Source organism: Myotis brandtii, unplaced genomic scaffold (assembly GCF_000412655.1).
Source record: "Myotis brandtii unplaced genomic scaffold, ASM41265v1 scaffold144, whole genome shotgun sequence".
Lineage (NCBI taxonomy): Eukaryota > Metazoa > Chordata > Mammalia > Chiroptera > Vespertilionidae > Myotis > Myotis brandtii.
In genome coordinates, this window is record NW_005355159.1 from 1236297 (window position 1) to 1250539 (window position 14243).

Below are 14243 nucleotides of genomic sequence, written 5' to 3' on the forward strand. Positions count from 1 at the left end.
TGGCTCCATCTCTTCCCAGTCTGATCTACTTATGCCTAATGTCTCAAACCAGAGAACAAAGTGGTAGCACCTATTCAGACTATCTCTTAAAAAATTTTTTTGTTTTAAAAATCTGCCAACGAAGCTTTTTGTCCTATCACAGGTTTGTATCAAACACAGGATTTCTCAGACATCCAAATTGTCTATCAAGCTATCATTTTTGGGGGGCAGGGGGCCTCAAAATTCAAGTGGTCCCTCCAAAATCGTTAACCTAGGTTAAGAATTTTCCCAAGGAACAATTTGTTCCTTTTTCCTCAAATACCATTCTGAGAAAAAATGTCAAAGACCTAGAATTTTTAAAATAGGTTTTTATAAATAATGTATTCAAAGATTTTGACCCACTACATAAAGAATCCCACTCCCTAAGAAAAATATACAAGTTTGATAAGAGTTTAAATTCTGAGAGTGTCAAGCTTGATTCCAAGCCTTGAGATTTCTACTGCTTCAGTTCCAAAGGACCAACGGATAACAATTTTAGTACACAAAACTCCACTAGGCTGTATAGTTCCTTTTCTCCTGGGTCAGACAGCTTTATTCTGCTTCATTAACCCCTTCTTTGCGCCTTGATGGATCTTGGAATCCAGTTTCCCTGTAAGGGAGAAAAAGAAGCCTCATTATTTATTTTTTATATTTGCAATGCAAATCTTTCATGGCCTCCCAGGTCTTCTGGTTACTGTGTTCCTGTCACATTCAATTATCTTGCTTCAGGACTCTGACACTTTCAAACTTCAGAGTTGCATTCTGTAAGAATGAGGAAGCAGTGGGAACACCATATAGAGAGATACAAAAGCATGCACACAAACACAATGAGTATTCGCCTAAAGAATCTAAGTTAATATTTCTAATTTTGTAGCTAGTAGAAAAGAAACACCATCTTTTCCAATCTAATACTAAACCAAGTTTTTAAAGAATAGAAAATATAATAGAGAAAGGCATTTCACACAGTGGGAAACCCATTCCTCTGACCTGTTAACTCGCTGAGCATAATGCATGAACCTCCCTCACAATGAGAAAAGCAGTTCAACTCACCCCTTTCCTGCCTCTGACTTAATAGGGGGAGTGACCTGAAACAGTAGAGTAGAATCCACATGAATGCTGTACTGACAAAGGGCCCCTATCACCAGCTAAGAAGGGCAAAGGTCATAGGCTGCATGACTCTTCTAAGTGTTAAAGTTAGAAAACAAGCAACCTTCCTGTCCCAGGTGACCTGCCTTAGGAGTGAAGAACCTGTGGTCTCTGACCTCTGACTCCTCAGATCTACCAGGACAGAGTTTGGTTCAGTGGTAGCAGCCTGAGGAGCCATCCATCTCATGAAGAGAAAGAAACTTGAGTTCCTTCCTGTCTGTCTGGCCTGAGAATAGAGTGTGCAGTTTGCTTTCTTCAAAAAAAAGTCTCATTTAAGTCCATAGCAATGCTAATGCTGGAAACAGAAACAAGTTGAACATCATCCTCAGCACTAAAAAAACCACAAAAACAAACAAACAAACAAAAAACCTAAAACAAGGATCCACATGTATTACAGGCCCATACCTACAACCTTTGCCCCAATATGCTGTCATTTTCATTTCTTGCAGCAATCAGGTATAAAAGAGCACTAGACTAGGAGTCAGGAGACTCAGGTTCTTGTCTATTAACTAGCTATATGATCTGGGGCAAGTCATTGTTCCTCTGGATTTCAATATCCTCATTTGCCCAATTAAGAATACATGTTGTGCGGCTCAGTTGGTTAAAGCATCATCCTGATACACCAAGGTTTCTGGCTTGCTCCCCAGTCAGGGCACATACAAGAATTACCCAATGAATGCATAAATAAGCGGAACAACAAATCGATGTTTCTCTCTCTTTCTCTCTCAAATAAATATTTTTAAAACCTTATTTAAAAAAAACAAAGAACACATGTCATGACTACTGCACAAAGAGATTGTGAGAAAAATAACCACAACTTAACAAGTTTCCCTGTTTTCTAAATTTCTTCCCCCCTCCTCCATCTCTCGAGGGCTATACCTGCTCCAGGAATAACATTACTTCTTTTCTGTACTTTCTCAGAAACCATCACTAAATGATAATCTAAATGCCATTCACAATAGTCACAATGCTGTTGATTTTATTTTGTTTTTTTATTTTTACAATGCTGTTGATTTTAATTTGGGCTTTAGAGCACAGAGTATTCCCAAGGATTTAGAAGTTCTTTCATCCCCTAGGCTGCCTGGTTGGAAATCTGAACATGTGCCAGCAATCTGGCAAAGAGCCGTATTATAAAGCAAGTTTGGCCCTGGGTGGCATGCTCAGTGGTTAGAGTGTCGGCCTGTGCACCAGAGGGTCTTGGATTCGATTCCCAATCAAGGGCACGTATCTGGGTTGCAGGTTTGATCCCCACCCTGAGGTGGGGTGCATGTGGGAATGTGGGAGGCAACCAATCAATGTGTCTCTCTCATATCAATGTTTCTCTTTTCCCTCTCTCCCTCTCTCTCTCTCCCCCCTCCCTTTCACTCTCTCTAAAAATTAAAGGGAAAAATATCCTCACTACTTGAGTGAGGATTACAAAACAAGGCAAGTTTGCCTTTGTATCTCTAACACTACCAAATGATAGGTGCTCAATAAATGTTTTCATCAAATGAATTAAACAAAGAAGGCAGACACTACAAATTTCAAAACCTTTACATTATAGGAACTATTGAGTAACCAAAAATAGATAATATTAAGAGTATCCATGGTAAAGGTGGTGGTACCCAGAGGTACAAAGAAGTATGGTGTATTATTCAGCTTTTTAGAACAAGCCAGGACAGAATTTAGAATTCCATCTAGGACTCCAGACTTCTAGTTCTCTTTATTGAATAAGCTGGAAGAACCAGGTCCCAGTTTCAGTCCTGAGACTGCCTAGCTGTATAACCTGAAGGGAGTCACCCAGTCACTCTTGTCCTCAATCTTTTCAATGCTAAGAAACTAGACTACATAGTACTGACGGCTCTTTCCAGCCCTATGATATTGTGTCCTAAAAATGAAATGTAAATTGGAATGATTTGTTTCTGAGGCAATATGAAAAACAAAACAAAACACATAAAACCTAGAAAAGAGCTGGAAACCTAGAAGCAAAAAGATGTGAGCAAAATACAATTCCTATAACCCTGTTTACTAAAAATGAAAGGAGGAAAAATTCCTACCTACTTACAAAGTTGTTGAAAGGATTACAGCTAACATTAAGTGCTTTTTATATACCAAGCGCTGTGCTAAGTATTTTACATACATTAAGTCATTTAATCAAATAACTAATTGAAATCACTTATGTTAAAGTGCCTCATAAACTCAAAGTTCTCTGAAAAAGTAGTTGAGGCTTGGGAGCTGTATTTCTTAGATATGGTCTGTTTTAATTTATCATATAACTCTAGGCAAGTGTTTTCACAATATTCATTTCAGATTCCTCATATTAAAAAAAGAGACATTACCTTCTTCACATTCTCAAAGCTTTACTGTATAAGAACTTTCCAAGCATAATTTTTAGAAAACTGCAATCTGGTTATGACAACCTTCAAGTAAGACCAGCTCAGGTAAGATCAACCCATCAGAGCAAAGCACTCAGTGGTAGGCAGACTAATTTCTGACTTCAATTATGATGTCATAAAATAGAAAACTAATAGGAGGAAGGAGATATAGAGGAGTAAGGATTTCCAAGGCATTTCCAGGGATTCAGAAGTTCTTTTCATCCCCTAGGCTGCCTTAAAAAAAAAAAAAAAAAACTGTACATGTGCCAGCCAACTGTGAGCTCCTTACAAATAAGGACTTCTTTGCATTCCCTAGCATCTACCACAGTGACTGCCAATAGTAACAATTCTTGGGGTCAGCTGTGGGCAATGAGGGCAAGGGACTAGGGCTTCTTGCATGAAGAAGCAGACATCATGGCTTCCCTTGGATTACATGGACTCTGAACTTTGAGTTCTAGTTCAGCCTGGACTTGGGATCTGGACAGTTAACTAATGTAACACACAGTATACACTCTCTTAAAAGCAGAGTGATAATGCTTAGTTTCTGTATTTCCCCAATACTTTTACATTTAGTACCTAGAGCATTTCAATATTAAACCACATCCTCAATCATGGTGCCTACGAGAAAATCAAATGCATGTGCAACAGATGGGCTAGAAGTTGAAAGGGAAAAAGTATTTGCCATCCATTGATATAACTCTCATAGGGATTTTCACATGCTTTGCATAAGATATAAGGCAGTATTTGCATGAGTTTATAGAGCATGTAGTTTATTTAAAGTAAAAAGATTCCTCTATCTCTCTGAACATTCAACCTATATATTCTACTATACTAAACATTTTTGCATTTCCTAATTTGAGCACAGCCAAATGATAACATATTGCACATTGCTCTTTTCTAAATTATTTCAATTTCAAGAAACACAATTATCCCCAGGTCAAGCAAGCTCAAGTTTACATGTCCAAAAACGTAAATCAAAATGTATACCTTTCAATGAAGGCATATATACATATATATATACATGACACAACATGTAAATGGGTTGTATTCTAAAAGTTTATTTCCAAGTCAGAAGTTTAGAACTTGGAATATATTTCTCATATAACTATCTATAAAAGGTGGTTATGCCCTAGCCGGTTTGGCTCAGTGGATAGAGCGTCGGTCTGCGGACTGAAAGGTCCCAGGTTCAATTCCGGTCAAGGGCACATGCACAGGTTGCGGGCTTGATCCCCAGTAGGGGGCCTGCAGGAGGCAGCCGATCAATGATTCTCACTCATCATTGATGTTTCTCTCTCTCTCTCCCTCTCCCTCTCTGAAATCAATAAAAATATATATTTTTTTAAAAAGGTGGTTAGGTTCCTAAGCCATCCCACAAAAATTTTTATTTTATTTTAAACTATAGTTATGGCAGTCATTGAAGTAGAGTACTAACTATATTATTAATATTATGGAACTTAACCACTACAAGTAACAATATATCTAGAATAAACTATGAAGCATTCCAAATTAAAAGCCAACTATATATTTTTCCCTGTGGCTGTGGGATTAAAGACTCTCCCAGCTGTAAACTACTGAAAGTGGCCCCTACGACCTAAGGCAAGGAAGTTCTGGCAGAGTGTAAAGTTTTTAGAGATGGTAAAATTGAATGAAGGATAAAGGAATGGGGAGTTACAGAGAACAGAAACTTTATACCTGACTAAATCCTCACTCTGGTTTCCTCTCAATTGAATTTATTTTTCTGAGACACACAGGGATTGGTGAGCCTATTCTTTCCTTTAAAAAAAAACACACCAATTTTCACTACCTATTGTTTCTGACCAATGTTTTTTCACCTTGACTGGTCTACCATGAAAGAAGCTGTAGGCTGATAATTTCTATGTAGCTCTGTTGTCCCTGAAACAAGTATACATCCCATTTTGGCTTTTAAAAGCTTTTAACTAACAGAAACAATGGGGAAAGACAGGAGGTTATTAAAGCTTGCTCCCTAAGATCATCACTCCTCACCCCTATTAAACCTTATGGAAAAAAATGAAGGCCATATATGTGCTGAAGGTGGGTCTCTGTCTGGGTAGAGATAGTACAGAAGTGAAACATTTCAGAGAAGTATCTAAACCAGCCATGGGCAAACTACAGCCCGCGGGCCGGATCCAGCCCGTTTGAAATGAATAAAACTATAAAGAAAAAAAAGACCGTACCCTTTTATGTAATGATGTTTACTTTGAATTTATATTAGTTCACACAAACACTCCATCCATGCTTTTGTTCCGGCCCTCCGGTCCAGTTTAAGAACCCATTGTGGACCTCGAGTCAAAAAGTTTGCCCACCCCTGATCTAAACTCTGTGTACAGAGAACATTTTCTCACGGGAGCTTCAACAGTAGATAAAAACCAAGATAGAGGAGGCAGCTAAGAAAAGGTAACTAAGGTAAAGATCAAGGTAGCAGTGGGTTTGACAGAGGAGACATACCACATTTCCTCTTACCACCAGAGTAAGGTGAGAATGGAACAGAGAAGAAGAGGGTAGAATGCCACAACCAAAAAGGAGAGGAAAAGAAAGATTTAAATCCTACATAGTGTAGAAGAAGGGAAAAGAATTTCCAGGGCTACTTGGCTACCCATTGGGGTAAAGTCTGAAGTAAATAATTTGTATAAGTTAAGGGCAACTTATGTTCAGATTTTCTGATTTGTAGGAAACTCAGGAACATATGTGTCATTTAAATCATGAGAGTTGCCTGAATTTTGTAGTGAATATACATTAATTTAAGTTCATACTCAAAGCATTTCATGTTGTGATTAAAAGCAGTATTAATGTACTCAGTCGATCAAAGCCATAGGTACCTTGGGGAGAAGGCCTAGGATTCTGTCTTAACAGTTCTATAGGTGATTTTTATTTATATTACTAGAGGCCCAATGCATGAATTCGTGCACGGGTGGGGTCTGGCTGGTCCGCCCCGATAGGGCCAATCAGGCCAATGGCCGGGTGGAGGGGATGCGGGAGGTTGGTGGGCTGGCCCTGCCCCCTGGTCCAACTCTGGTTGAACTCCCGGTTGAGGGGACAATTTGCATATTACCCTTTTAATATATAGGATAGTTTGAGAAGTCCTTCTCCACAGAAAAGAATTATAAAGTGGCTAACTGATCTTCAAGATAATGGGTGAGATAGAGTTGCACACAGCTGAAGACAATGCATGCCCCAGAATCATCCAGTTCACACAGTGGGAAAGCAATGTCACAGAGGCATAAAATAGTAACTGATATGAACAAATGAGAGAATAGTTGATGTTGTTTTTTAAAGAAAGTTAGACAAAGAGGATACCACTATATGTTTCCTTAGATTGCTTTGAAACAGAAGAGGCTGCTGTAGGACCAGACAGAGAAAGAGAAGATGGAAGATGAAGAAAAGTTGAGTGTTCAAAGAGTAGTCAACAAGCACTTCCTAAGAGGTGAATATAAAGAGGGTACTATAATCACAAATACATAAAAGCAAAAGTTACAGAAAAAGAAATCATCAAGATGTTTCAAAAAGATGAAAAACAAGATGCTTAGGGCAAAGCTCTAGAAACCAGTGATCAAGGGAATTGGGGGGAGGGTGAGAGGGAATAGTGGGGAAGTAATGCCTCCAAAATAGACAATCAAGAACAGACACTTAAAAAGTTGTCTTATTCTTGGATTAAATACTGATGAACAATGGATAAATGACAATGTTGCCACTAAGCAGTATAGCAGAACAAAGCACACTCTTTTGGCTGACAAATAGGATTTAAATGTATTGGGGTCCTAAATTGAAGTTTACAATGATTCATTAGCATGCCAATAATTGTGGACCAATCAGGATACACTTTAGAAAAGGTATTCTACAGTTAACCTAACATTAAAGTTATCAATAAATATAAATTTATTAATCCTCCAACACTTGAGATGCTATAGAAGAGGGTAAAAAGAGAAAAATTTCAAAAAGTTAAACAAGTGAGGTGCAAGATAAAAAAAGAAAATTAGACCGTCAAAGCTTGTGACTTACAGATTTTTGGATTTCCTTTAATGGGAAACTTCACAATCATTTCCTGGGGATTTTTGCAGATGAAAACAAATGGAGAATCAGATTCTTGACTCATGTCTGGATACTGTGAAATATAAAAATAAAAAGTTCAGTCTAGTTGGGACAAATTTTGAATTTCAAGAAGATCAAAGGATGTCCCAGATTTCACCTCAACATGCTGATGACAGTACTCTTCATTTCATACTCACATAAAGAGGATTATGCTCAACAAACAAGAACAAACCTTCACCTTTTCTCAGGCCTTAGCACAGTATTCTTATGTAGTCTATTGTCTACCATTTCTTTAAAAAAAAAAAAAAAAAAAAAAAAGGATGCCTGAGATCTTCCCAGAATAAGACTGCCTGTTCCTTTAATATAAGCGACTATGAAGTGGGAGATTCAGAGGTCTCCTTCAGGAACATTGGGCACCCCTTACATTCAACTCAAGTGAAACACTGGAATATTTAAGAAAAAAACAGAACATTTGTAAGAATTCTGCTAAAAACAGTCAAAAGAGCCCTTCTCTCACTAAAGGGAAGGAAGATGATTCACTCTGAAAGGTATGAACATGCAAAAGCTGTTTTGCTGGATGCATTCCAGACTTACTTAGGGTGAAAAGGTAACTGATAGAGCAATTCTGAAAATTATTTAGAAGCCTCCTTTGGATCTCTTAACACAAAATAAATCTATGTGAATACTTTGGACTTTTAGTCCTTCTGCAAAGACAGACACAACACCTAGAGTAAGATTATGCCGACCACACAATCACAATTTAAAGAACAATTGGGGATTGGCATAAAGTGCTCTCCAGCAATGCCCAACTGATCTGTTGTTTCATTATTTCCTATCTTGGATGTCTCATGTTTAGCATGTTGGACAAATATGATTCATAGGTTGAATGCGACTATGGGTCAGACTTCATTACTAGAGGAGCCTTTCTCCTAGTAATTACCATCAAAAGTATGAAATTATTTTCCACTCTTTTTCACCTGCCAAGATGTGTCCTCTAAAGATCTAAGGCTCTAAAGTAGAAATGGAGGATTCAGTAAGAAAATTCTAATTCTCTACAGCAAGTGAAGTATGAACAGTTAAACTTCTTTACTGGCCATTCTGTGTTAGGTGGTAAGTAATGCTGTGGAAAAAACAAAGAATTTAAGCAGCCTTTGGTCCTATCCACATACCATGGCTTTCTGTGTGGGACAGGTACGGCATGTACCTTTTTTTTAATCCTCACCCCAGCATAAATTTTTCCCATTGATTTCTAGAGAGAGTGGGAGGGAGAGAGGCGGGGAAGAGAGAGAGGGACACATTGACTAGTTGCCTCCTGCACATGCCCCTACCAGGGCTGGGGAGCTTGCAACTGAGGTACATGCCCTTGACTGGGAATCGAACTCGTGACCCTTCAGTCTGGGGGCCAACATTCTAACCATTGACCAAAATTGGCCAAGGCAGTATGGCATGTACTTTGATAAAACAAAGCTTAACACCAAGTATCAGCTACAATTATATCACAGCCAAGGTCAAAATGTTCATGGTAGAAAAGAAAGACTAAAGATGGGAGGGTAAACTCCTCTTTCTTTACCTCTTGGAGCTTTAGAATTCAAAGAAAAGTAGGGTCCAGCTGTTACCTTTGAGGTGCTTTGGCACAAATAAAACCAGAAGCTGCTATCAAGATCTTTAAACCTAATTCTACAGAGGCCAAAGCAACAGTAGTCACAATTGACATCACTTCAAGTTTTTTGCTTTCTCTTCTGTTTTAATAGAGTATCAAGGTAGAGGACAACGCTGCCAGCACTTCACAGCTCTGCTTTTCCAAAATTGAAAGCCATTTCAGCCATTCTCTCCTTTTTTATCTGCATTCATAAATGTTCTCTTGACTTTATTAACCTCATTAACAAACATACTTGTGGCCCTAGCAGGTTTGACTCAGTGGTTAGAGCATCCGCCTGCAGACTGAAGGGTCCTGGGCTCAATTCCAGTCAAGGGCACATACCGCTGTTGCAGGGTCGATCCCCAGCCCTGTACAGGGCACATGTAGGAGGCAACTAATTGATGTGTCTCTCTCACATCGATGTTTCTCTCTCTGTCTTTCTCCCTAAAAATCAATGGAAAAAATATCATCAGGTGAGGATTAACAAAAACAAACTTTCTGTAATGTGTGCCATAAAACAAAAACTCTCCAGATCCCACATTCTCCTCCAGCTATTACCCCATTTCTCAGATTCCCTTTAATAAAATTCATTTAAAGACTATCTATACTCCCTGCCTCAAATTCCTCTCCTATTTTTTTCCTGAATTCACTATAATAACAGGCTTTCAACTCCCATCGGTCCACCCAAACTATTCTTGTAAAGGTCATTGTTCATTTCCAAACTAAATCAAATGACCAGTTTCTCAGCACTTATTTTAATTGATCTGTAGAACCTGACAAAATTCTTCTCCCCCTCATTCTTGAACACATTCCTCAGTTGGCTTCCAGAATACCATTCTCTTCCTGGTTTTGCTGCTTTACTGACTGCCTCTCATCTCCCCATTCTTTAAATGTTGGTATGCTTCAGGGGTCAGGTCTCAGACCTCTTCTCTCCTGGGCCTCTAACTATGAGAGGTGATGGATGGTAACTAAACGTATTGTGGTAATCATTTTTTAATATAACAAGTCATTGTGTTGTACACCTTAAACTAATACAACATTAGATGTCAATCAAATCTCAATAAAACTGGGGAAAAAATAAGGTCCTTAAAATGCATATCAAAATGAGGTATCACTTCTTGCTCACGAGGATGGCTATTATAAAACAAAACAAAAACAAAAAAACATGGACAATAACAAGCATTATTAAGAATAAAAATTGAAACCCTCATGCATTGTTGGTGTGGATGTAAAATGGTACAACCGCTGTGGAAAAACAGCTGAGTTCTTCAAAAAGCTAAACACAGAATTACCATATAATTCAGCAATTCCACTTCCTGGTATATACCCAAAAGAACTGAAAGGGACACAAACACATAAATGTTCACAGCAGCATTATTCACAATAGCCACTAGTTTCCACAATTCATCAGTAGGTAAATGAATAAACAAAATGTGGCATTTACATAGAATGAATATTATTCAGCCTTAAAAAGAAATGAGCCCGGCCAGTGTGGCTCAGTGGTTGAGCATTGACCTATGAACCAGGAGGTCACAGTTCAATCAGGGCACATGCCCAGGTTGTGGGCTTGATCCCCAGTGGAATGGGGGGAAGGGGATGTGCAGAAGGCAGTTGATTGATTATTCTCTCTCATCATTGATGTTTCTATCTCTCTCTCCCTTCCTCTCTGAAATCAATAAAAAAATGTATTTTTAAAAAAAGAAATGAAATTCTGATACAAGATGGATAAATCTTGAAAAATCATGCTAAGTAAAATAAACCAGACACAAAGGGCAAATATTGTATGATTCTACTTATATGTGGTACTTAGAATAGGCAAATTCATAGAAATACAAGGTAAAATAGAGGTTACCAGGGGCTGGGGGGGATAGAGAAAGAAGGAATTATTATTTTGTTCCCTTCAATAACTTTTTGCTTTTTAATCCTCACCTGAGGATATGTTTTTATTGATTTTTAGAGAGAGATGAAGGGGATGTGAGAGAGAAACATCGATCAGTTGCCTCCCATATACACCTAACTGGGAATTGAACGTGCAACCCAGGTATGTGACGTCACGGGGAATCGAGCCTGCAACTTTTTGTTGTATGGATGACACTCCAACCAACTGACCCACTTGGCTGGGCTACTTATTTAAATTTTTTAATTTGTCCTCCCCTTAATAAGATGAAAGCTCCAAGAAGGCAGAGATTTTTGTCAAAATTTACTTCTCAGTACCAATCATGCCTGGCATATACTAAGGCAATCAATAAATACTTATTGAATGAAAGAATAAGGAAATTACCAACTTGTGCATTAAGGTTAACTTAATAATACTGAATATGCATAGGCTGGGAACTAGACACTCCTAGGATTTTAACTCTGGGTAAAAGCAGGTGCTATTCTGTAATCTGTTATCCCTCAAGCTAAATTAAAACTTTTGTGTCTTGGCAAGTATCCAATAAGGCCCTAAGTTTAATAAAAAGTACCCTGATATATAAAAAGTACACAGTAAGCAAATGTCAAATAAAGGGGAAAAGGTTGGATAAATGATATTATAGAACAAGAGGTTCCTTGGACCCATTCATGCCTCACAGTAAAGCTAAATATTAAAATCAACTTTCCCTTGTGAACCAATGTCACCCCAATAAATTCAATAAAATAAAAATTAACTGAATTTAAATCCAAGTTTCATGTGAATATCCCTTTTCCCAAGCTCTATCACTGAACTTTAAGAGGCTTATAAGAAACAGAGCTGAAGAACAAAGCAGCCTACAAGGAATAAAGAAAGGCAGGTCTGTGCATTGGGAAAAGAGATTATTTTTCATGGCAAAATGCATTATAGCAAAGTCAGCTTGGCAGAGCCTCAGTACCTCCAAAAACATACAATCTCTGCAACTGCAGCCTGGGTGTTAGGGGCCACATTATACACTAACAAGTCAGAGACAAGAAAGGAATTTCTGGTCTGAGAGGCAAAGACTAAAACGCAGCTGACTCAGAGAAAGAGTAAATTAAGAGAGGAGGATTCATATTTGTGAAGAATGTGGATAAACTGATGTCATATCCAATTTAGAGAAAATGTTAGATTAAGGATCACTGACATAGTACAGTAGGCGTTGTGGGTTATAAGATCGAGCAAGCAACTCAAAGCAACCATTCAGATTCAGTGACAGACTCTTCAGGAAGTTGCTACTGTCCTTACCTAAGACAACATGACTCCTATCATCACCTGGTTTCCAGCCTGACCACCAGGGGAGGTGTGGTGGACTCTTCTTTCATGCCTCATAAGTTTCACAGCTGTCTAGTATAAATGGTAATTAACTACTAAACAGCCATTTTCTTCTCCCCTCCAGAGGAAAATTATTCACCAGCTATCTAGAACAGCGGTCGCCAATCGGTGGTCCGTGAGGTCCAAATGGTTGGCGACCGCTGATCTAGAAAACATTTCTTTTCCATTTTCATATAAGAAAAAAAGTTTAGTAGTTTTGGGCAACCACAGATTCAAAACCAAGTGGGCATTTTCACCAACTCTGCAAGGGTGCCTCCATTTAGTCCTTGCACTGAAATGATCAGTAACTCCTAAATGATGTCACTCTTCACAAATCCCCAGATGAGCTCTAAATCTTATTATACCTGTCTTCACAGAACTAAAAGCTAAAGCAGTCAAGAAAAAGTCACTGACAAGGAACATATATTTGCTGTAGGTTTTCTTGGTTTAAACTTTGAGGAACTAGATAAGACATAAAATCAGGCTCTGAAATCTAGTTAGCTGAAAACCAACTCCAAGTAGAGGTGATAATATTTGGAAAGAAAAAAAAAATGAGTCTGATAAAAAGGCCACAAGCACAATAGATCCAAAGCAGCAGATCCCGAAAGCAACTGTGTTCTCTGATAAATAGTTCTTGTTTACATTGCCCTTCAAAGCAATTCAAGGTGTTCAAAGGATAACTAGCACCCCGGGCCCTACTCTCCTGGAAGATTAAAGTTTCCTCATATCAGGGTAACATTGATCATGATACTTTGACTACTGTATATTGACTGGGGTTAGGTAAAGATCATGCCAGCTGGCCCAAAGTGGGATAGTTGAACTCCCTTGTACCAGTACCCAATTCAAATCATGTATCAAAGGCAGGTGGTTCCAGCTCAATGATAGAGTCGATTCATATTTGCTCCAGGTGAAATGAATAAGTGATAAGCGATATGTACTTTATAGGTCTTATAGTCATTTGAGGAAGTTGATCTGGTTTAAGTCACAAAGCATTGGTCTCCTGGTCCCATCCTACTCACAATAAAATTTCCACTGTGGCTTTCTGTGCCTTTTGGAGTCCTATGCTGGAACCTCCACATGCAATAGAATCCAATCAAGTATATTTCTCTAAAATTAACCTCAGCTTTTCTGCCCTGACCTTTTCAAAACCTAAATGGGAATCACCCATTCATGACAAGTATTTTTGGTCTTAATTTTCATATAGCAAGCTTTCTACTTAAACTAGTAAGAACCAAAAGAAAATTGCTCTTAATTAAAGATACTTCATTGTAAGGTTCTTAACCACTGAAGTCTACCCTGGGACTAATACCTCCTCTTGAGTTAAAGACTGCCAGTTTTAGATTTTATCTCCCAACTAGAGGCCCGATGCACAAAATTCGTGCAAGAGTAGGCCTTCTTTTCCCCGGCTGCCGGCACCAGCTTCCCTCTGGCACCTGGGACCCAGGCTTCCCTCTGAGACCGGGGTTTCCCTCGCAGCCCTGGCTTCACGAGAAGGTTGTCCAGTCTAATTAGCATATTATGCTTTTATTATTATAGACTAGAGGCCCGGTGCACAAAAATTTGTGCACTCGGGGGGCGGGGGGAGGGGGGGTCCCCCAGCCCGGCCTGTGCCCTCTAGAAGTCTGGGACCCCTCGGGAAATAACGACCTGCTGGCTTAGGCCTGCTCCCGGGTGGCAGAGGGCACGCCCAATCCCTAAGTGCAGCCCCTGGTCAGGCTCAGAGCAGGGCCGATTGGGGAGTTGGGGCGCCGCCCCGTCATGCACAGAGCAGGGCAGATCGGGAGGGTGCGATGCC

At 39.1% G+C, this 14243-nt stretch overlaps 1 protein-coding gene across 1 annotated transcript in view; it reads right to left on the reverse strand.

The window, feature by feature from the left end:
• Window positions 1-327: 327 nt before the first annotated feature.
• The window catches only part of TRIP4 (thyroid hormone receptor interactor 4), a 70654-nt gene continuing 56738 nt past the window's right edge, over window positions 328-14243 (reverse strand). Inside the window, exons 12-13 of the mRNA XM_005861061.2 lie at window positions 7536-7638; window positions 328-628 (exon numbers count right to left, since the gene is read on the reverse strand). Of these exons, the coding sequence (XP_005861123.1) occupies window positions 561-628; window positions 7536-7638 (171 nt within the window). The 3' untranslated portion in view covers window positions 328-560. The remainder of the gene's footprint in view (window positions 629-7535; window positions 7639-14243) is intronic.